At 40.6% G+C, this 22,946-nt stretch overlaps 1 protein-coding gene across 1 annotated transcript in view; it reads right to left on the bottom strand.

Moving 5' to 3' along the window:
* Positions 1 to 253: 253 nt before the first annotated feature.
* The window catches only part of YWHAE (tyrosine 3-monooxygenase/tryptophan 5-monooxygenase activation protein epsilon), a 28,243-nt gene continuing 5,550 nt past the window's right edge, over positions 254 to 22,946 (bottom strand). Inside the window, exons 2-6 of the mRNA XM_075518232.1 lie at positions 12,536 to 12,735; positions 6,708 to 6,814; positions 5,653 to 5,859; positions 4,683 to 4,819; positions 254 to 624 (exon numbers count right to left, since the gene is read on the bottom strand). Coding sequence (XP_075374347.1) covers positions 572 to 624; positions 4,683 to 4,819; positions 5,653 to 5,859; positions 6,708 to 6,814; positions 12,536 to 12,735 — 704 coding nt within the window. The 3' untranslated portion in view covers positions 254 to 571. The remainder of the gene's footprint in view (positions 625 to 4,682; positions 4,820 to 5,652; positions 5,860 to 6,707; positions 6,815 to 12,535; positions 12,736 to 22,946) is intronic.

The raw sequence follows: 22,946 nt of genomic DNA on the forward strand, positions 1-22,946 counted from the left end.
TTGAACTGTTACCAGCACCATGATTTTCAGCAACATTTCAGCAGTTTGGAAACTTTTGTTTTTATACAGTAAAACCACTACAATATATGTCCCAATGCAACCTGTAACTTCAAGCTAAACACCCAATTAAGTTTAAACATTGGTATAAAATTCAGTTTAAACAGTTATAAAAAAAAGAAAAATGCCACCACATGCGCACTACCTTGCCATAACAAATCTCTCCCCTACAAGTCTAACGGCCTTCGGGTGTAACATCCACTTCTAATGGCAATCTTGCCACATCTGGCAGGAGACAATACAGTAATGCTGAAAGAGCCTTTACATAGTCCTGTTAGTGTCTTAAAGAACCTAAAAGCTGGCACCAGTAAAATCCACAGAAATTCACTCTTGCCTTTAAGAACTTTTAAACTGTGTAAAAAAAATAAAAATAAAGAAACCCAACAGGGCAGGAACCTAAATTCTGAGACCCAATGTAAAAGTCAGATTTGGTGGTTCTCAGAGTGACACTGAGGGTTTTTGTGGGGAAGGGGAAGGGTGGTCAGAGATGGGTTCTCTTGTTGGCCTTTGTGTCTCACTGGTTTTCATCTTCCACATCCTGCAGCGCTTCTTTATTCTGTTCTTCACCTATAAAAGTGTTTAAAAGGAAGATGTTAACTTTTAAAAATGAGACCTGCAGAATGGCTTAACAAGCATCTAGAGATTAATAGTTTCATGCAAGTACACACGCTCACTCACACACTTGCATAAATGACACACGCACATTCATAACGTAGCCGGTTCTGGAGTGAAGTGTTTCCATGGAAATTAAGCCTTATAATCACCTCTTCACATTTCATACAGAACTGTAGCACAGGCTATTAGAAGACGTACTCTGTCATAAGGACAAACAACAAACCACCATTTCTGAAAACTGAGACTGCGCATGTGATCAGTCCTGTTGATCAAGAGATGAACAGCCAAGACAAAAGTCATCAGAATGGCTGTAGATCAACCTCCTTAAGTCAGAGCATACCTTCCCCAAAACCTCATCTCTACTCCAGAGTGCTAATGACATCTACTGCCTATCTACAGAAACGAGACCAAAACAGTTTTTAGAAATTAAATTTTTTCTGCCCAAGTCCACTCAAGTCTCAACAACAGCAAAAGTAGTACAGTCAATTTTATAAAACAACACTGATGGCATGTATTATTAAAGGTACCAAAAGAAGTATGAAAAAACATCCCTACTTCAAGTCCAACATGAGAAGAAACCCTAGGCTTGAGGTTATTAAAGGAAAACATTCTGTGGAAATTAATTTCTCTTGAAAAACGGCCCATTTGGACCTATTCAACCAGGCTGTGACATGCAGTGAAATGGAAGTCTACCCATAAAGACTCATAGTAAGTGTTTGGTTATACTTCAGTTGCCCCTGGGTGAGATGCATGCAATGCCTTCTGCACGTCTTTGCCCGATTCTCTACTGCCACGGGAGAAAGTTTAACGTACTTCAGCTAGTGCCATAACACATGCATGATTAAGTTAATTGATAAGATAAACTGAAAAATGTTTTCTTTACAATTAGCCTTAACCATGGGAGATGGTACTCTCTTAAGGGCAATAAACAAAAACTACCCATTCAAAAAATTAATTTGCAATAAAATCCAATCAAATGAGACTAATGACTTTCAGCATATAATCAGAATGCCTGCTCAGAGCATGTCCAGATTCAGAATTATCACCAGGTACAATACAAGGCAGATTTTGGAAGAGGTGGCCTAGGAACACAAGACATCTGACATTCAACAACAATAAAATTTACATTTGAAATCACGTAACAGATCATTTAAGAGAGGAAAGCAGAGGTCCTAACCCAGGAAGATGATTAAAAGAAGATCTGAGCATGCTCTAGCCAACGCACTTAAGCAAATACTCCTGTAACAGGCGATTGTGAAAGTACTTTTCATGCCCAAATATTCTTAATATCCATCCAGGTATGCAGCTCAATTCCCAAACACGTAAGTTACTTTGGATCTTAGTCAAGCGTATTGGACCTGGGTAGGGGTAACAGGTCACAAATTGGTAGAACATTGCTTAGCCCTGGAATGGAGTCAAAGATACAAGCAATTTATCAGCAGCAAGAGGGTGACAGAGGCAAGCATGATTAGTAATCGGAAGAAAACTGACACTGAAAAGTTCATTAAGCCATGACGAAGACTTACAAAGTAGAGTTTTTAGGAAATGAACAGTTGGACTTTCCTTTAGGAATCTATACAACAGGAAAGAAGGGGAAAACAGGAATCATATGAAGACGACATTACAAGCGTGAAAATAAACTAAACAGCTCGTCTATGACATGGTTAAAGGATACAGTAAATGAGATGGAAAAGTGTAGCAGCTGAGTAACACCTCATTTTAGAAAATCATTCCCTACAACCTACACAACTGAAATCAAAACAGACAAAAGCTTAATGCAAGAGAACAAGCCTTTTTCAAGTCTCCCCCAGCCCTTAGGAAACTGGTAACTGTGATGATCTTTCTCAGTGCCACTATTAACTTTCACCAATCTTCAAAGGCTCTACCCATTTTGGAAAGATGGAGTTCTGGAAGCAACAGTTTTAAATGCACTCAGTCAGTGTATTAGCGTGGTATGAGGAAATGAGAAAATTTAACTTTGCACCTTGTCTAAACATTATGCATAAACACAGTATCTTTTGTGGACCTGAGGAACTACACCATGATTTTGAGTAGTCCTGCAGTATGTTAAATTTTGTAATCATTATCCTTCTGGCACACATCATAAATGGTAACTAGGACAATGTGAAATACTTCAGGAAGAACAAAAATGTCTATTTTCTATGCTATGGAGCTAATCATGAAACAAGAATTTGAATCTAGATTATGCAAAAAGAAATACAAAGAGCCTCTAAATAATCTTGTTGAACTTCTATGATATACAAGATACATGAGACATGTTGGTCAGCTCACATGCAAATAAAGATAGCTTTTGGAAGATGTTCTAATGCTACTATCTTGCAACAGCAATCCAGCCTTGTTACTTCACCAAAATGGCTTCCTCAGTGTTCCCACAGAGCACCAGGATATTTGGCTCCATTAAAAAAAAAAAAAAAAAGAATAAAATAAAAGGTCCTATCTTAATTGTGGAAATTGGGAACAAATTTCTTTTTCCAATGCCTAACCATGACAAGGCAGGCATCTAACAATACCTGCGGTATTTAGAGCAGAGTTTGTACAGCTCCATCCAGGATACATACATATGCTTCTGCACCATTAGATAATCTTACATCTTTGAAAGCAAGGTGTGGTCCCTTGCAAGAGACTTAAGCACTAGGATGTAGGGTAACCTAGGAGCCAAGACCCCACACATTTACAGTTTTCCCAGTTCTGTCAAAACCCCAAAGAAATAGGGGTAAAACGTGACCTGCAACATTCAATACTCATAATCTATGCAAAGAGCTAGAAGCTATCAAGTAACAATACTTCTTTAAAACAAACTCAATCCTACACTAAAACAGGTAGTCAGTAAAAAGTTAAGAGATTCTACAATTGCTTTCAAATGGACAGTACACCGATAAAGTACTCCAAAGTAACACTAACTGGCTATCACCACACTTCAAGTAACATCTTAAAAAAAAAAAAAATTAAGACACTCATTTATTTATCTGAAGTTAAGCAGCAATGTTGTTTCAAACCTCTGTACATTTCTAAGTACCTAACATACTCTAAAAAGGACTGACTTTTTTTCCCCTCCAAGTTAAAAGTAAAGAGAGTTAGCTCTTTCCACTTGTCTCTCCAGGACTTCACTTTTGCAGAGGAAAACATAGTTTAATCTTTCTAGATAAAGAATGTGTTTAACTCACTACCAATAATCAGCGAAACAGAAGGCATAACTCAAAAAACTAAGCAAGAGTTAATTTATACTTAGCATTGTATGCAAAAAGTATAAGAGGAAAAAGTCCATCCAGTATGCCAAAAAAGCACTTTTAAAAATTTAAATATCTATCAGATGTTAGTAAACAGAAGCAATCAATGTCCCACCCTCTGGTACTGCCAGGGGATAGACTTGGTATTTGCTCTGGCAATAGCTCACTTCAGGAGTTGCAACCTAGCATTTTTGGGAGTATTAAAGAAAGTACTTCAAACATCTCAAATAACAGATTAGCTTTTTTTTTTCCTGGTAAAAAAAGTATTTTACGAAATCCCTTTTCCTTTTTCTTCTTCTCTTTGTACTCAATTCTTCATAAGAAGAGTGAAAGATATGGAAAGTGACCTGGAAAAAGAGGGGAACTAGATCCTTTGCAACACTTCCTCCTGCATTGGAAACTCACATCTGGTTGGAATGACAACCATAGATGAACATGACAAGCCGTAAGAAAGAAAAGCTGAATTAAATGAAGTCACTGCTTTTAAAATAATCAGATGCCTAAACAGCCAGGTGGGGAGAAAAAACAAAAACAAAACCCGAACATTATTAATTCCTCACCTCCTTCCTTCAAGTGAGAGCTGAAGAGCTTCTCAAAAAAAGCTAGTATCACCCTTACCAAGTGTTAAGAAAGGACAGAAGTTCAGGAAGGTCAATTATTAGGAAAGACAGAAGTAAAACACCAAACCAATCTACATTTCCATGCTCTGTTTTCTGGGCAGAGATCAGGGGACAGCAGCATTTTAGAGCAGAGTTTACTTACCATCACCCTGCATGTCTGAAGTCCATAGTGTCAGATTATCACGTAACAACTGCATGATAAGTGTAGAGTCCTTATAGCTTTCTTCACTCAGTGTATCCAGTTCTGCAATAGCATCATCGAAAGCTGCTTTTGCCAACCTATGAGCACAGAATAAATCAGATGTAACATATATGGCTAAAGAGAATCCAGAAGCACGCAAGTTAAACCTGTGCCTCAGAACACCTATCTTCTAGTTTGGCTACATGACATCCATAGCTTCCATAACAAATATTTGTATTATTTAATGGTGTTTATATGTTCATCCAAATATCTCCCATCTTCAAAACCAGTCACTTTGTGTGCTTAAGAACAGTATCTTTTTACTCAAGAATATTGGTTTTATTAACCATTTCTACATCTTGCAGTACAACTGATCAAGGTCTGCTAAAAGCTTAAAAGAAAGTCTATTACATAACCTGCAATGACAGGAATAGAAGACAAACGGTATTTGCTTCAATCCTCACTTTTATGCTCAGATGAGCTGAACCCCTACAGATAAATGAGCTACTGTCATTCTATACATGCTCACAGTTCACAGAAATTAGTAACATAACCCCTCTTACCTTGCATAATAGCCAACAGCAAGAGAGGCAAGTTAAATTACCTCACGCTTTTTGCAGGATAAAGGCATGCAGAGTTAACATGGCAAGCTGTTAAGCTGCCATTAGTTGATCAATCCAAGGTTATGACTATTCTGCTTCTCATACACGATCTACTCCCAGATAAATAAATGGGTCTGGCTCAGAAGAAAACGGCAAAGTTGAAAATCTTTCCGATGAATTGACCTCAAACAGAGCAAGTCATCAACGACTAGCAGGAAAAAAGCCAGCCCCGAGTTTCTGTTGAGGAAAAGCAGTTACCCAAGTAGCAAGCACTTCTGGCTTGTTAGGTATTCACATAAGTTTTCTCCATCTTCCCAGTCACAACCTACCTGCAGGCACGATCAGGAGAATTAAGAATTTCATAGTAGAATACAGAGAAGTTGAGCGCAAGTCCTAAGCGGATAGGGTGTGTTGGCGGGAGTTCTGTCATTGCAATATCACTAGCAGCTTTATAAGCCACCAAGCTATTCTCTGCAGCCTCCTTCCTGTCATTTCCTGTGGCAAACTCAGCCAGATACCTATGGTAGTCCCCCTTCCTGAAAACAGAAACAGAATGTACAGTAAGAAGTCAGTAGTCCTTATTTCCCCACCAGCCGCTAAATAAATGGCTCCGTTCTGAAACTGATGTTTATATATTCACACACTAAGGACACTGCTGCTGAATTACTGTCTAGACCACAGCGCATTAGTACTTAAGTGAATTTTAAACCATCAGGCAGGAAAAACAGTCTGGGTTCACTTACCTTCTTGCATTAGTACACAAAATCATACTATTACCTTCTCCATTACCCAACTGTTTCTCTGTACAACTGCATCTCATCTAAACTAGACAAGTTTTTGATCTGAAGGATAGAGATAATTCAACGAGAGGGGAAAACACTCTGATCATTTCAAGATTTAAACTATGCTTCATAAAGTACAAAATATGCATCAAACTAGTGACTACACCAACATACTCCAAGGCCAAGCTTCACTTGGTAACGCAATTTTGAAGTTGACACTACATGACAGTTATCTATCTACCTAATTTTCTTCTCTTTGAGGAGCGTACAGCTCATGCAAGAAAACACGGAAGCAGGTATGTATCCCTACATTATTAGCTCAATTAAAGAAAACAGTTGTTTCTTACATCAAAGGCTGTACAACAGCTTATGTTAAGTTCTCATTACCTTATTCCAAACATCATCAATCTGAAACCACACAATCAGGACACTAACACCTCAAAGGTAGCCAAAAAGGGATATTTGTTAGACATGACTGAACTGCCCTTTTTCCAGAAGAAGTTACCATTGTTGAGTGGGCAGAAAACACATGTACAGCTACTTTATTTCTGTCTCTAGTTCAGATACAGTAAGAGGTCCTTGCCTCGCAAGAAGATACTTACATTTTGTAATAGAAAACCTTGGACTCGCCAGTGTTAGCTGCTGGAATGAGGTGTTTGTCCAGTACATCCAGAATGTCACAACAGATTAACTTCAGTTCAGTCTCAACCTATTAAAAAAAAAAAACACCAAAACAAAAAGAGGAAGCAAGGTTAGCACATAAGACTAAGAGCTATTTCAAAAATATCCACATTACCAAACAGGGAACATCATAAAAATCCAAGGAGGGAGAAGACAAAAGAAAAGCAACAACAAAAAATTCAGCTGCTCCACAGGTGCATTAAGCAAAACAGTTCTGCATAATTAGCTGGCACACAAAAGAGGCAAGGACTCATGTATGATCAAATGCATATCTGAATAATGGAATTATAAATTCCCTAGAAGACATCTTGCTAGACAGTTGCATTAAGTCTGTCTCAGGATATAATTCCTTACTGCAAGGCTTGCACAACTGCTAATTCCTTAAGTTTTTGATCCTGGAAGGCTGCCCTAAAAGTGGCAATGGTGAAGGGGACAATTTGAAGGTAATTAATACAAATCAGCTAAATTCCATTCCACCCCAGAGTTTAAATGGCACCTTCAGAACAAGTTTCTAGAGACTACTTGGGAGGCAAAGCTCTAACAAAAGATCCTTAAGACAAAAATCATGGAGTATCAGAACAGAATAAATATGTGCCACACAAACAAAAAGGTCAGATACAAGAGGAAAACATATTCCAGAAGACAAACTTCAGAAGCAGGCAAAAAAAGCAACGCACAGCAACTCAGAGAAAAAGCAGAAATCACCAACACTAACAGTGCCATCTGTGGCCAAAGAAAACCAATACGTAAAGCCTTATTTAAAAACAGATACTGGATTTTAATAGCCAAAGTTGAAAACATGGTCACATCACCTTCATTTTTTCCTAATTTAGAATATAAAGCAAGGTCTATGAGGTTAGGTTTTACCACAGGAAGTTTCACACCTGAAAGCAAAGAAACTATGCATATACCCCCCTACCCCCCACCCAAAAAAAAAGCTAAAAACTGTCTTTTGACATCAACATGGCTAAACCCAGATTTGCTCTGAACATCACAGTAGGAGTGGCTGGTTAAGTGCATATAGTAACCTATTGCTGCTCTTTCATAATTTCGCAGTAACTTCCATAGCTACAGCTGAAGACAACTCTGGCTCAAGCTACTTTTATGTACTATAAAGTAGAGATTTTCAAGCAAAGACAACATTAGTTACAAGAAACTACCAGTAACTGCGTATCTTGGATCACAAGAGCAGCCCCCACTCAGTCCACTATCCCTTCCTATCCTCCCACCCACGCAGTTTTCTTTCCTTCTTTAAGTATTTTTCTTGCCATGTAATATTTTTATCACCATATAGCTCCCAAACTATTAGGGTTTGTAATCACATCATCTATCCTCAAAAGCTGTTAAAATTATAGATCCAAAATAAACGTTAAACTGGCACATACATACACATACCAATTTGTACAAAATGACTTAACAGATTAGCAGAAGTTCCTTTAGAGAAATTAATCTACAGCACATTTCATATACAAACAATGTCAGAATGCCCTAACATTCAGAGGAAGAGTTAGATGCTATACTTAAAGTTATGTGACAAATGCTTAAGGAAGTTGCTGAAATAGGGTCACTTGAGAAGAATCTACTTCATATATTCTCGGGCTACAAAAGCTATAAAACCTTTGGCCAGCAGTCAGTTCCTGCAAACTTCTTTCCTCTTGATCCTCTTTTTCAATGACTTCTTTTGCAGAGAGATCTTCAGCAAAACTGCAAAGAATTAAATCAGTTTCTAATCCTCTTCTGTTAAATAACCATACATGTACAAACTTCTATTTCATCTCAGACAGACCTTTTTCAGCTTTGCTTAAAGGATCAGTCACACAAGTTATCAGAGATCAGCTGCTGTCCAGGGCAATGTAAATGTCCTGACCAAGCTTAGTTTAAAAAGATTTAATACAAATAGAGTTGATTAAGAACAATACAAAAAACAACCCCCACAACAAAACCCTAAAAGCTCTTTTACAAAAGGGATCTATTCTAGACAGAGTGGCTCAATGAGCTCTGCAAAGCAGCAAACCAGCACAAGAGTCCGCGCTAAGCCTGTTCAGAGCATTTGGAAAAGGTAGGCTTAGGGTCTATCACCACTCCAGCTCCAAATATGACATATAGTACTACAGGCTCTGACCGGCAAGAAAAGACTGCTCATCCAATGGATGTGGGGTGTGTAAAAGCCCCCACAATCCGCCCTGCCTTGCTTTATTTTACTGGTAGCGCAGACTTAATCAGATTCCAGACTGTGTTCTTAGCTCTGCAGATACAAAAGCTTGTAAACCACCTGGTAATCTAAATAAGGAAACTTATTAGAAGCAACCAGGGGAAGGGTAGCCTGTACTAGTTCTTTGACCTGTTTTAATATGTAGCCCCCAAAATAGCTGCACCTCACAACTGAGAAGCAACATGAAACTAGAACAGTAAGAGACAGTTGCTAAAGCCTGTAACCTACCTCCCTGCCACCCCTGCCAAAACAAACAGACAGACCACCCACATTTATGCCAATTCATAGCCTAACCTTTCTAAGAAGGGGGGGGGGAAGGAGAAGAGAGCCCTGCAGCTGCCCCAGAATACAACCCAGGTTCTAAGTCAGAGCACTAGAAACACACATTCTCATATGCCACAAATACAGACCAGTAAGAGGAAGGTGAATACTTGTCCCATGCTATTAGGGAAGGGATTTGGTTTTACCGCAAGGAAGTGAACTGCATTATGTGCAGACATACACCACTTCATCCTCTCAAGGACGAAGAACGCCAGCTTCAGCGTGTTCTCATCTACAGAGATGCAGTCAGATGAGAAAGCCAGGGGCTCCACTTTTGTGTATCCAAATGGCCACAGGACCCAGAAAAGCAGCCTGTCTACAAAGGAAGTAAGTGGCATTTTCCCCCGTGGCTATGTATGTGTTTTGCTACATTTATCTTAAGTGGCTTGGGTAAAGGCACAGCCTGGCGCTTCCGTCATCTCTCAGTGTTGCCTACTGTATGCCTCAGACAAAACCATCCCAGCCCTACTCTGACAACACCATCATCCCTTGAGTTCTGCCTCAAGTCATGCTGGCTAGTAGCTCAAACAAACTCCAAGCATTTTTAAGAGCAGTGTGCCAAATTATAATACTGATGTAGACCAAAACTGTCAAATAATTACCTTCACACAAACTACACCTTCCTTTTTAACTCAAGAAGCACTCTATAGCTGAGCAAGGTCACACCTGGTTCTGGTGGCAGGTGAGAAATGTGTTTTTCTTGAGAAGCTGGTTCTCTCCCACTCCCCAGTGCTTTAAACTTGGCCTGTCAGTCCCCAGACAAGTGTTTTGTTTTGTTTTGTTTTTTTCTTCTTCAGAGCCTTTCAAGCCTGGGAAGGATCTCCCAACAATATTGAAATTACTCTAAAAAATGCTATGGTTATTTGTTGACAAGGTAGCATAATAACCAGAACTCTGCTGAGTCTGTACTGGACGTCATCTGTTCAAAGAAGCACTGAGCATGACAACAGGGCAGCCGTGCTACTGTTGCAGCAGCAACAGCGAGAAGCATCATCCAAACCTTTGCAATATGTCTTCGGGCCCTTAACTGCTCCCATGCCATCTTGCCAAACCCATTAACACTCTCCTTATAGCAGATGCTAACTCATAGTAAGTCTCCCAGTAGCCAGAAACAGGACTTGGTCTTCAGCTACAGACAATACATAGAAGCCTCTTGGAAAACTCAGGCTAGAGACCACACATCTGGTTTTTCTCCAGTACAGAACTACATTACAGTTCTCCTCAGCACTCTCCCACCTAAAGCAACTGTGATGCTATTCCCTTTAAGGATTTAACAGCTGAAGATACTGTTGGCATGGCACTGCACTTCATGTGGCCCCCTCTCTCTCTCAACAGATACCTCAAGGACTACATACATTTATTTCTTGCACACCAGTCTGTTCTGCATGGTACTTGCTCTCTTTGTAAAGAGAGATGCAGAACAACGCCTTTTTTACAGTCCTTTCAAAAACAAGAAAAAAAGTCTTTTCACTATTAAAGGATCTTTGGCAGAAGATAGTAACCACCCACAAAACGTGCAAAAAGAACTGGAAGCACACAGTGCAAGACGAATTTAAACAATCATCAGATAGCTATTGTCTTATTTTATATGTTGTTAGAAAGATTTTAGACATCCATCAAGAAGTGGTATTTGGGACTGTATGTAACTGGCAGAGCCTCATCCCATCAGCGTGCCAGCATAAAATTAGAAACTCACAACTTTAACAATTCCATGGAGCGACAGAAACCCTATGAGTCAACAGAACATAGTCCAGAGCCATTCCTGAGAAAAGATTTCCAAGCCAACATCATTTCCATTGGTGGTATATGAATCAGTGCCAGGTGATATAATAGACTCCACTGTTTCTCTGGAAGTGAAGATCTGTACCATGTGGAGGCACTTGTCCTCAAATAATGGAGATTAAGTCTCTGCAGAAACATGTGGGATTTAAATAGTATGGGAGCATGCCTGCTCCATGCTAAACCATCATTTAAGGAAGGGGGGGACGAAGGGAACAACAACTCACTGTTCTAATAGTGAAGGTTTCATTAGCCCTTACCGATGAAAGTCAAAGCTTGCTCCAAGTTCTCCATTTTAGGTAAAGTTACACAGACTGACTAGGCTCAGCATGAAGTTATGTGCATCAATTTTTCCCCCTCTCAAGAGAGAGAGAAAATAGCAAGGCCCTAGAGGTTACTACACATGCAAGTTTCACAGTTGAGATGACCATGACATCTTAACACCCCCCATCCCCAGGAACATGGAGTGCTCTATCTCAAACTGATTGCTTTAAATGCTATCAGTGTAACTGACCAGCTGGGGGGGGGGGGGGGGGGGGGAAGGGAATTAAAAATCTGTATTTTAAGAACTAGGTGTTATCAGAGAAGCCATACTATCTCAGCACTCATTTCAACGCAAGCATAGCTGTCTGAGCTACTTGGTCTGTCAGTTCAATTGTACAAGACTAACTAGGCATCTATTCTTCACTGTCACTCAACTGCTAAGCACTTAGTTCACAGCAACTCCTGCCAAGTTTTCATCTGGGGGGAAAAAGTAACAAAACAAGGCCAACATACATGAGATGCAACTATCACTGTGATAGGAGACAAGGTAAAGGAGTCAAAGAAAGTGGCCACTTGGCTTACAATGCCTGTCTTTATGCCAAGAACAACACTGAAGATCCCTCCCCATTGGCATTTCAACCAACCGCGTTAATATTTTGAACTCTGTAGGACAGAGTACTGCAATAGCACCAAGTGTCAAAACCTGTATGAGCCAAAGCAACTTTTAGCAGAAGTAGAAGCTTAACAGCCAAGCATCTCCTTCAACATGGTTAATTTTCCAAAAAAGTTGCTTGGCATAAGTAAGGCGGAAGGGAAAGAATAAGGCCTCCTGAGCACCTGCAGCCTCACACTTGAGCAAGTAGGGAAGAAACAAAAGTGCCAACACCATTCAAATACTTAGCAGACATGTAGATGCACCAAAGGAAAAGCCCTCCCTTTCTCTTTCGAGTCTACTGCCCTTTTGAGCATTTACACAAAAACACCCAACCTCTCCCCTTCACCAAGTATATTTATTCTCCAGACAAGGAACAAACTTCATTCTTTCAAGATTGTCACCTTATTACAGCTCACCACACTACAGGCAATCTAGAATACCAGGGCACTTTATGGGAAGGGTAACAAAACTGGACCTTAATTAAATGGCATTATGCCACAACACCAACTACATCTTACCATTTGCCGATATTCCCGAATCATTTTTAATTTATCTTCTCCACCTTTGTTTTCTTCTTTCTGTTCAATGCTGCTGATTATTCTCCAGGAAGCTCTTCTGGCTCCAATCACGTTTTTATATGCAACAGAAAGCAGGTTTCTTTCTTCCACTGTCAACTCCACATCCATTCCAGCCACTTTCTTCATTGATTCAACCATTTCTAGGAGGAAAAGGTCAGACAATTATTCTCATAGCTAAAGCATCTTTCAAACCATTCAACAGAAGTTGTATATTAATGATAGCTTATGAAAATAGGCTCGCTCCCTCCTTTCATACACAGTTATTCCTCACTTTTATACTGGAGTGTTCCAAACAAATCCATGAGCACGTACACAAAGGAAGTATCTGATGTTCTTTTAGATGCATTTGACAAGGGTCCCCAAAAAATTCTTTAAAGATAGTTGGTTTGGTTTTGTTGGTTGGTTGTTTGGTTTGTGGTTTTGTGTGGGGTTTTTTTTGGTTTTTGGGTTTCTTTTTTTTTTTTTTTTTTTTAAAGAGACAGACAAAAAGGATTTAGCATTAGCAGCAAACACATTTTTCACAGTGGGTAGTAGTTATCAGTACAATCCTACAGGAATGTGTGTTCTTCAAAGTGCTTCAGAAAAGGCAGTGAACAGTAAGAAAAGCACAAGCAAATGTAAGCTAGCTTTCAGCACAGTAAGGATAAACAGAAGAATTACAGAATGCTCCACTGATTTGTCAACTGGAATACAGTGTTAACACAGTAATTAACCAAAAAAATAAAAATCCAGATTTGAATAGATGTAGAGAAGTATGAGCACTGTTATTAGGGAAGCAAGTCAAAGTTCCAAGAGGAAACCACCAAAAGAAAAATTAGGTGCTTGGAGAAGTAACAAAAAAAGTCATCCTGAGGATAACCAGAGCAACCAAATCCACCCATGCCAAGCAGCTATTTACACTGAAAAGTCACACACAAAATATAAATGAATGTTTATAGTTTAAACCTTTTGAAAAGGGGTTCTAAACCTGAGGTTAAAAAAATTATTACTAAATATAGCTTTCCTATACTCAAGTGGAAGCAAAAGCTTGAACTACTTAAGGAAGGTTATAATCCTTTCATTACCTAACCATATTATGATTGCTTGTGACATATTAGCAAAATAAAAGCCAAAAATGTTAAATATACACTAATTGAAAGCCTAGTATGAGACATCCAGGAATCCTGGGTTTTGTCCTGCCACACAGTGCTTTAGTTCATTCACCATTTACCTTCCAGCTTCAAGAACTGGTGGGAATCCCACAGACAGAAAACAAGACCATTAATGAATGAGACTAAACACCAACTATCCCATCTACTCAACAGGACAACTGCTTCATAGCTATCTGCCCAGTAGAGGGATACTAGAATGACACAGAATCATAGAATCATTTAGGTTGGAAAAGACCCTTAAGACTGAGTCCAACATATTCAGCTTCTGCCAAGAGCATGATGATGTGATTAGGCTATGGCTCCCATAATATACTGCTTTACTGTTCTGTGGCCTATTTACCTTGCCCACTCATCATCCCTCCCCCATCATTTTACCTCCTTATGTTCTGCTGTGTCATGGCAGCACAAGCAATGGGAAACTAATGAAGCTTAACTGTCAATTTTTGCCCTGGGTGCCAAAACTCACAATCTTAACAGGCATAAGCTATTTCAGCAATGGAAACTGTAGGCTCAATCTTTTTCTCTGGCAGGAACAATGTTATCAGTCTCCAACAGGTCTCCATATGTGTAGGACAAAATTTTACAGCAGCTCCATTCTTACTAGAAGTGGAAAAAAAAAATCCCTACCTCTACCAGTAGATTTTGCTTCTCCACATCACAGAAAGTAACAAAACACCCACCAAAGATTTGATAAAACTTTTTACAAAACACCACCCTACTATGGTAAAATGGTTAACTGTTTTTGCAGAAGACTTCAAGAGCTGTCCTAAAACACTCACATACATATAGCTAATATTAACAGAAGCATGCAGTCTTGTAATTTAAGCTAAGTTAAAGGCAATATGATATAGTTACAATATGCAACTTAAATAACGCAAGCACTATGACTTACTTCCTGAAGGATGACCCTACCTTCTATACAAAGAATTTACTTCAAAGCTATAATTTTTTAAGATTATGCAAGCTAAGTCATCTCATATTTTGAAGCTTCTTAAAACAGCAGGGCTACACCCAAGATAACTGTGCTGGTTTTCACTGGGATAGAGTTAATTTTCTTCACAGTAGCTAGTATGGGGCTGTGTTTTGGATTTGTGCCGAAAACAGCATTGATAACACAGGGATGTTTTCTTTATTGCTGAGCGGTACTTACTCAGAGTCAAGGCCTTTTCTGCTTCTCACCCCACCCCACCAGTAAGCTGGGGATGCACAAGAAGCTGGGAGGGGACACAGCTGGGGCAGCTTACGCCAGCTGACCAAAGGGCTATTCCATACCATATGACATCATGCTCAGCATATAAAGCTGGGGAAGAAGAAGGAACAGAGGACCTGTTCCTTCAGGAACAGGTTCCATCACTCATTTGGAGTGATGGCATTTGTCTTCCCAAGTCACCATTACGCTTGATGGAGCCCTGCTTTCCCTGGAGATGGCTCAACACCTGCCTGCCCGTGGGAAGGGGTGAATGAATTCTTTGTTTGGCCTTGCTTGTGTGCATGGCTTTTGCTTTACCTATTAAACTGTCTTTATCTTAACCCATGAGTTTTCTCACTTTTACTCTTCTGGTTCTCTCCCCCATCCCACCAGGAGGGAGTGAGCAAGCGGCTGTGTGGGGCTTAGTTGCCGGCTGGGGTTAAACCACAACAGTCCTTTTTGGCACCAAACACGGGGCACAAAGGGTTCAAGACAATGACGGACTTGACTGGAATGCACTAGATCAAATTTATAGCTGTTATTGCTGTTTAGCTATTAAATGGCAGGCTCCTGTGCTCGCCACAGGGCTTGCTTGCCTTACTGTCTATTAGAGTCCAGTGCTCATTAGTGGCTGCTTTCTGCTTTCACTGCTTGCTGTACTGCTGATCATCTTACTCTGCTGTGTCTGGGAACTTTTGCTAACAGCAATGGCGACGCGCCTGGGCTGGCAGATGGCCAGGGCGTCGCTGCTGTTTCTGTGCTGCTGTACTGGATAGGCTGGAACTCCAGTGTGAGCTTGAGTTGAAGGGACCGTGACCTGTGGATGAGTCCACATGGGAACAGGACACCCCGAAGTGCCTGTGGCTGTGAATAAGTCCACGCCACCATGACCTGTGGATGAGTCCACATAGAAACAGGACACCCCGAAGTGCCTGTGGCTGTGAATAAGTCCACACCAGAGCACATACATCTCAAAGCATCTGTGGCTGTGGTTATGTCTGTGCCGCAGCAGGTATATCTCTGAAGAGATTGTGGCCCAAGGATAAGTCCACACTGGAGAAGGTACACCCTGAAGCATCTGTAGCTGTGGACAAGTCCATGCTGCAGCAGGTACACCTTGAAGCATCAGTGGTTGCGCACGAGGTCATGCTGGAGCACCTCAAAGCGTGTGGCCATGGATAAGCTCACAAGAGAGCAGGTACACCCCTGGAAGGACTGCAGCCATGGGTAAGGGGCACATTGGAGCAGGTCTATCTCTGAAGTCATTGCAGCCCACGGAGAAGGCCACGCTGGAACAGGTGCACCTCAAAGCAACTGTGGCTTTGGATAAGTATGCCATAGCAGATATACCCCTGGAGAGACTGTGGGTCATAGATAAGGCTCCACTTGGAGCAGGTACACCCATAAGGGACTGCAGTCTGTGGATAAGTCCAAGTCAGAGCAGGGTGAAGGGAAGGAGTTCATTGCAATGTTAAACCCTATGGTCTGGTCCAAAGGGACCAGGGGTGGAGACTAATGGAAATATCTTTAAATTGCTGTAACCCAGGATTTGAGTTGCACGTTAGGGGAATTACTATAGCAGGAACCCCTTGTTGCTAGCCAGGCTAGGAGTAAGGGGAGGAGTTCACTGCAATGTTAAACCCTATAACCTGGCCCAAAGGGACCAGTGGTGGAGATTGTAATGGATATATCTTTAAATTCTTCTAACCCATGATTTGAGTTGCATGTTATAGGAATTACTACAGCAGGAACCACCCAAACCAGTGGAGGTCAAGCCTTACAAGAAGCAGTGCAAGTGCAGCAGCAACCTGACCTGATCTGGCTTTGGTGCCCAATAACTCCACGCACCACACCACCTCTCCTGTCCCAAGTGACCACCATAACAGATGGAGCCCAAAGTCATGGACTAAATTAACTCACTGGACATTTTAAAGCCATTTTACAGGAGTGGTCCACAGACTAAGGGAATGATATCTGTGTATTATATCAAAGGATGGGAAGGGGGAGGTGGTTAATGAGGATGTATTGGATAGTGTGGGACCCTAGCATGATGTAAATGGGATGGAACAAGGGGTGAAGAATGTGCTGGTTTTGCCTGGGATAGAGTTAATTTTCTTCATCACAGCTAGTACGGGGCTATGTTTCGGATTTATGCTGAAAACAGTGTTGATAATACAGAGATGTTTTCATTATTGCTCAGCAGTGCTTACTCAGAGTCAAGGCCTTTTCTGCTTCTCACACCACCCCACCAGCAAATAGTCTGGGGGTGTGCAAGAACCTGGAAGGGGACACAGCTGGGACAGCTGACCAAAGGGATATTCCATACCATATGACATCATCCTCAGTATATAAAGCTGGGGAAAGAAGAAGGAGGAAGTGATGGCGGAGTTCAGATGACGTTCGGAGTGATGGCGTTTGCCTTCCCAAGTCACCGTTACGTGTGATGGAGCCCTGCTTTCCTGGAGATAGCTGAACACCCGCCTGCCAATGGGAAGGAGTGAACGAATTCCTTGTTTGGTCTTGCTTGTGTGCGTGGCTTTTGCTTTACCTATTAAACTGTTCTTATCTCAACCCACAAGTCTTCTCACTTTTACCCTTCCGATTCTCTATCCCATCCCACCAGGGGGGAGTGAGTGAGCAGCTGTGTGGGGCTCAGTTGCCAGCTGGGGTTAAACCACAACAATAACATGCCCATTAATTTTTGTGAACAAAGATGACAAACGGGAATTAAAGACTTGCAGTCTCTGCTACTTGGGTACCTGTGCCAAGCTCCATAAAGAAATGCAGGGCTTGTGTCGTGGTTTAACCCCAGCCGGCAACTAAGCACCACGCAGCCGCTCGCTCACTCCCCCTCGGTGGGATGGGGGAGAGAATCGGAAGAGCAAAAGTAAGAAAACTTGAGGGTTGAGATAAAAACAGTTTAATAGGGAAAGCAAAAGCCGCACACGCAAGCGAAGCAAAGCAAGGAATTCATTCACTACTTCCCATGGGCAGGCAGGTGTTCAGCCATCTCCAGGAAAGCAGGGCTCCATCATGCGTAATGGTTACTCGGGAAGACAAACGCCATCACTCCAAATGTCCCCCCTTCCTTCTTCTTCCCCAGCTTTATATACTGAGCATGACGTCATGTGGTATGGAATAGCCCTTTGGTCAGTTTGGATCAACTATCCTGGCTGTGTCCCCTCCCAGCTTCTGCACCTGGCAGAGCACAAGAAGCTGAAAAGTCCTTGACTAGTACAGCAACAACTAAAACATCTCTGTATTATCAACACTGTCTTCAGCACAAATCCAAAACATAGCCCCATACCAGCCACTACGAAGAAAATTAACTCTGTCTCAGCTGAAACCAGGACACCTTGTCTTTAAGCTTACTGTTTAACTGTCCTCAGACAAGAGGAGTAACTGAAACTGCACTACATCTGCAGTTTAAGAAATTAACCTGTATTTGTGAATAGCCCTCCCTTCAACCATTAGCTGTAGAAGTTCATGAGCTGAAGAGATACCCTCTATGTAAATACAAATAATTTAAAGTGTAGAAAAAGGGGTAGTCATGCTGTACTATTCATCTATGATGCTCATTCCCAGGCATCCACCATCACTCTGAAGATCTTTGGTCTGACCTAGTATGACCATTATGCTTTAATCAAACACACATGGTTTTAGATATGTGGCAAGCTTAACTAACCAAGATCACATTAACTTTGTCCCATTAGATCCTCTCTGAAGTTACGAAAGCCAGAGGAAACTGAGTAACACTAACACCTTCTCTGGAACTGGCAGGTTTCTGAAGTACACCGTGTCTTTTTCAATTATACTTGCAACCTTGTGCACCCTACCTGTAGTCTCTAGCAGTCATACAGCAACGCACAGATTAACGAAGATCTAGCTTTTCTTTAAAACAGAGTTTATAATCTTCTGTGCTTTACCAATTGGGATTAATTTCAGTCATACTAAGGGATGTACTGTAACACTTCTATAGAAATCCTGCTTCTTGATGAAGTAAAATAACTACTCACACCTATCTCTCATATAATAAACAATGACATACATGTAATAATTACTCCAGAAGTGTGGAGGTGAAAAAACATGTACAGTAACAGTTTCCAATATGTTCTGGCCTGTATCAGGAAATCGCAACAACTGGGGAAAAAAAAGGGGCAAGTTTTATCAACTGTACTATAGGTTTCCTTCACAATCTCTTCCCTAGAAGCAGATTTGTTTAACATGGAGATTTAAAAGAAAAAACTATACACAAGACTTGCTGTTCCCTGTAAATGAGTATCTGATTCTCAGAGCACACTCAAACATATCATTACAAATTTAATCAATTGCTTAGCTTTTGCAGGATTTTATCCATTGCTAGCCTAAACATCTACAACCCCTTGAAAAGTCCAACATCTCTGCACACTGGTGGACAAATCAAATTTAAGCTGAGCAATAGCTTTTACAGAGGCATACCTAAGATCCAGTCCTACAAGAAGCACAGCCTCTGTCAGTACATATTGGCCCTGTTGCACCTCTTCAGTCTTCTGCAAAGAAGGTCATTAACTATCATCTTGTAGAACCACCATAACCACAGAAACAATGGTGCCAAAAGAAAACAGTCAACTGCTCAGAACTACTACCAGAAAACAGGCCTTGTCACCCCAAGATTTTTACAACCATGAGTTGTTAATGAGCCAAAGAGACTTTTGCCAAGTGATAGCTATCAAGAATAAGATACTGGGGGGTCGGGGGAAGCACCTGAGGTTTTCTTCATTTGTGCTGAAGCCCAAAAACCCTCAAGCTTCACCAACTCTTCATACTAGGTACATAGCCTCTCTTAATACACTGAGATAAAAGGAACTGAAAGATCTTCTCTTCAAAATCTTGATCCTGGTACTAGTTAAATGCACAACCACAGATTACAATTCCACCCATAAACAAGTGTCTTACTCAAAGAGAAAAGATTTCTCAGCCTACCCACAAAGCTGTTGGAGAAAAAGGTTTCTAGTTTAGTAAAAAGCCCAATTTTACTTACAATACAAAAATCTGGGCTGTATTTCAACAAGACAAAATAATATTATGCATATACCTTGGTCTTCCACAGTAAAGCCATAATCCAGCCCTGAAAGTTCAAGCCTGATGAATAATTTTAAGAACTCAGGCAATACAAAAGCAAGACGACAGCACATCTGTATCTTCTCTATCAGAAAACGAATGCTATACAAAAACAAAGCCATATATGCCTACCAACAGAACAAATATTTTATATTCTAAGTGCAGCTTTACCTATCCAGAAGATTCCACAAGGAGGTGAAAAGCTCAGACCACTCAAGACAAAAAACAAGTCCGAGATTACATTTCAGTAAGAAGGATTACTGCAGTAATGACAACTCATCGCATACACAATCCAGAGATGCTTACACTGCATTATGGAAAAAAGTAGTGTTATGCAGATTCGAAAAGACAGAGACTGTAGTTTAAGTGGTTAAGTTCCAGCCTTTCAGTTGATTGTGGTTGTCACCTTATTATGCTACTGTCAGATAATGCCACCACCAGAGCAGGAAATCCCAAAAGTGTAAAATATGGAAGGATACGAGAATATTCTGGAGAATGACACACTTGCCTTAGATTTATATCCTTCCCCAGGCATTTGCTGTTGGTTGTTGTAAGAAATATCACAGTAAGTAGACATTTGGTCTGATCAGGTTTGTATATTCTTACAGAAAAAAGGCATTTAACTGAGACTCAAAACAACTTCCTAAGATACTACAAAACTACAATAATGCCCATGCCATTTTATTAAGTTCCTACATTCTACTACTATGATTAAAATGCTTGGCTCCTCATTGCAAACATTGCTGACTCACCTCCAGCCACTGCAGAGTAACAGTAGGGACACACATGCATAGCTTGTAAGACACAAAGGACTTGGACAGTGGTTGCCACTACACTGAGTGCAACCTACAAAAGATTTTTTAAAAAGGCTGGTACATGGCTTGGGATTTGGTTTTTTTGTTTTAATATGAAAGACAAAGATCATGCCTTACTCTAAAAAGTAATGGGGAAGTTTACAAGTGTCAAGAAGCATATGTTTGATAACCATCTACTAGGAGCCAACCCACAGAATTTGTAAAAAGGGCAGAGTTGATAATGAAAACTACTAGGTCACAAAATAACGAATGGCTCTATCTGGTAAAGATGAGAAACTAAGTATTTGTTGCTTCTCAAACTCTAGAAATCCAAGCAACTCAGGAGAACTAGAATGTCCCTGTGTAAGGAAATATGGAAACAGGTGATGTACAGCAAATTTAGTGGAAAAACTAAAAACCTTCCCAATATGGGATACAAAACTCAAGAAACCGTAGACCATACCAAAGGAGTAGCACCGTGTATCAAACATCAGTATCTGACAGTTCTATCAGAGTTCATGCTTGTAACAGAAACCACTTGGCCTAAACAAGGGCTGATGCACTAAAGAAGAGAACCTGTTGGGGCAAAACTACAGTATTTGCAACCTCTAGTACAGGTATCATATAGTGCTTAAATCTCACATTAAGCATAATGCTACAGTGTCTTGATTTTTTTTTTTTGTTTTATGAAGCATCTAGTTATATAGCATACAACAGGGCACTCCTAATCCGATTTTCAACAATACACAGAATCTACTTCAACCTTACTGCTGAAGTAACTAACCCTTGCCACAGCACACATTGGTTCAACGTTACCACAGGAAAAACAAGAGCTAGAAAACCTATCAGTGGTGTGCTTGACTTACGAAAGAGGAACTACTTAAGTGAGAAAGCTTGTTAAAATAAGAACAGAAAAAGAGCTTGCCGAGTAAAGGTGGGATGGAGATGACTTGATGGTCATCATACTGAAGGCTTAAATCAAAATGAACCTTAGGAAAACCCAGAAGGTGGCATTCTTAAATACTATGAAGCACAGCACTTCAGAAAACTGAAGTTGTGTTTTAAGTTTAATCCTTTCTATTCCCCTTATCCAAGAGGAATAAAGCAGACCAAGATCTTCAAGCTTCTAAGCTGCTGCTCAGTATCTATTTCAGCATTTCAGGAGCTAAAGCTGCAAATGAGCACCCAGTGTGATGTGAGGATGTGAAGAATACAGCAGAAAAAAAACAGTCTTCCCACGTGTTCACCATAGAAGATTGTGCACCATAACCAGTATTCAGAGAAGACTCACAACAAGTACTAGTCTTGTACTTGTTCATTCTTGGAACAAAGAAGAGATGATCAGTAACAAGTCACAAGAACTCAAAAGTATCTGATCCTAAACTGTTGTGTATAACCTCTCAGTTAAGACTTCAGTAGCAGCAGCAAACACAAAGTGACTAACACTATGTCAATTCTGAAGAAGGGTTCCGGCAGACACTCAAGAGGAACTACAGATCCATTAACCTAACACTCACAAGGGGTCAAGTTAACAGGAATTACATTAAAAAACCTGAATGACTAAGTATATGCACGAACACTGCTGTAGAGCACAGTCTTCTGTACATGCAAGTAATGCCTCACAAATCTACTGTGATGCTTTGAATGAGTCAAGCATATGGGCAAGGAAGACGCAATTGATATAGTCTACCTGGATTTCCCAAAGGCATTTGACAAGGTCCCTCACCCACGGTTCTTTAAGGAACTCAACTGCCATGGGATAGGAAGTAAAGTCCTCACATGGATAAACACTTGGCTGAAAGACAGGAAAAAGGGTATGAATATAAGACTCAAGTGTTCAGAACGGAGAAAGATCACCAGTAGAATCACATAGTGATCTGTGCTGGGAAGCATGCTAACATTCGTAAGTGATCCAGAAAAATGGAAGCAAATAGTTACATACTAACTTAGCAGTAGCAGCAAACTGCTAAGAACAAACACAAAAACAAAGAAGAGCTGAAGAAATAAGGGCAAGCATATTTTCTTCATTAAGTGATGAGTGTAACTGTGAAGATTAATGCCCAGAGACTGCATCTTCCCCCTAGAACTGCAGGCCTCCACCTGGCATCAGTGGGCAT

The sequence above is a fragment of the Mycteria americana genome, chromosome 15 (genome assembly GCF_035582795.1).
Source record: "Mycteria americana isolate JAX WOST 10 ecotype Jacksonville Zoo and Gardens chromosome 15, USCA_MyAme_1.0, whole genome shotgun sequence".
In the NCBI taxonomy this organism is placed as follows: domain Eukaryota; kingdom Metazoa; phylum Chordata; class Aves; order Ciconiiformes; family Ciconiidae; genus Mycteria; species Mycteria americana.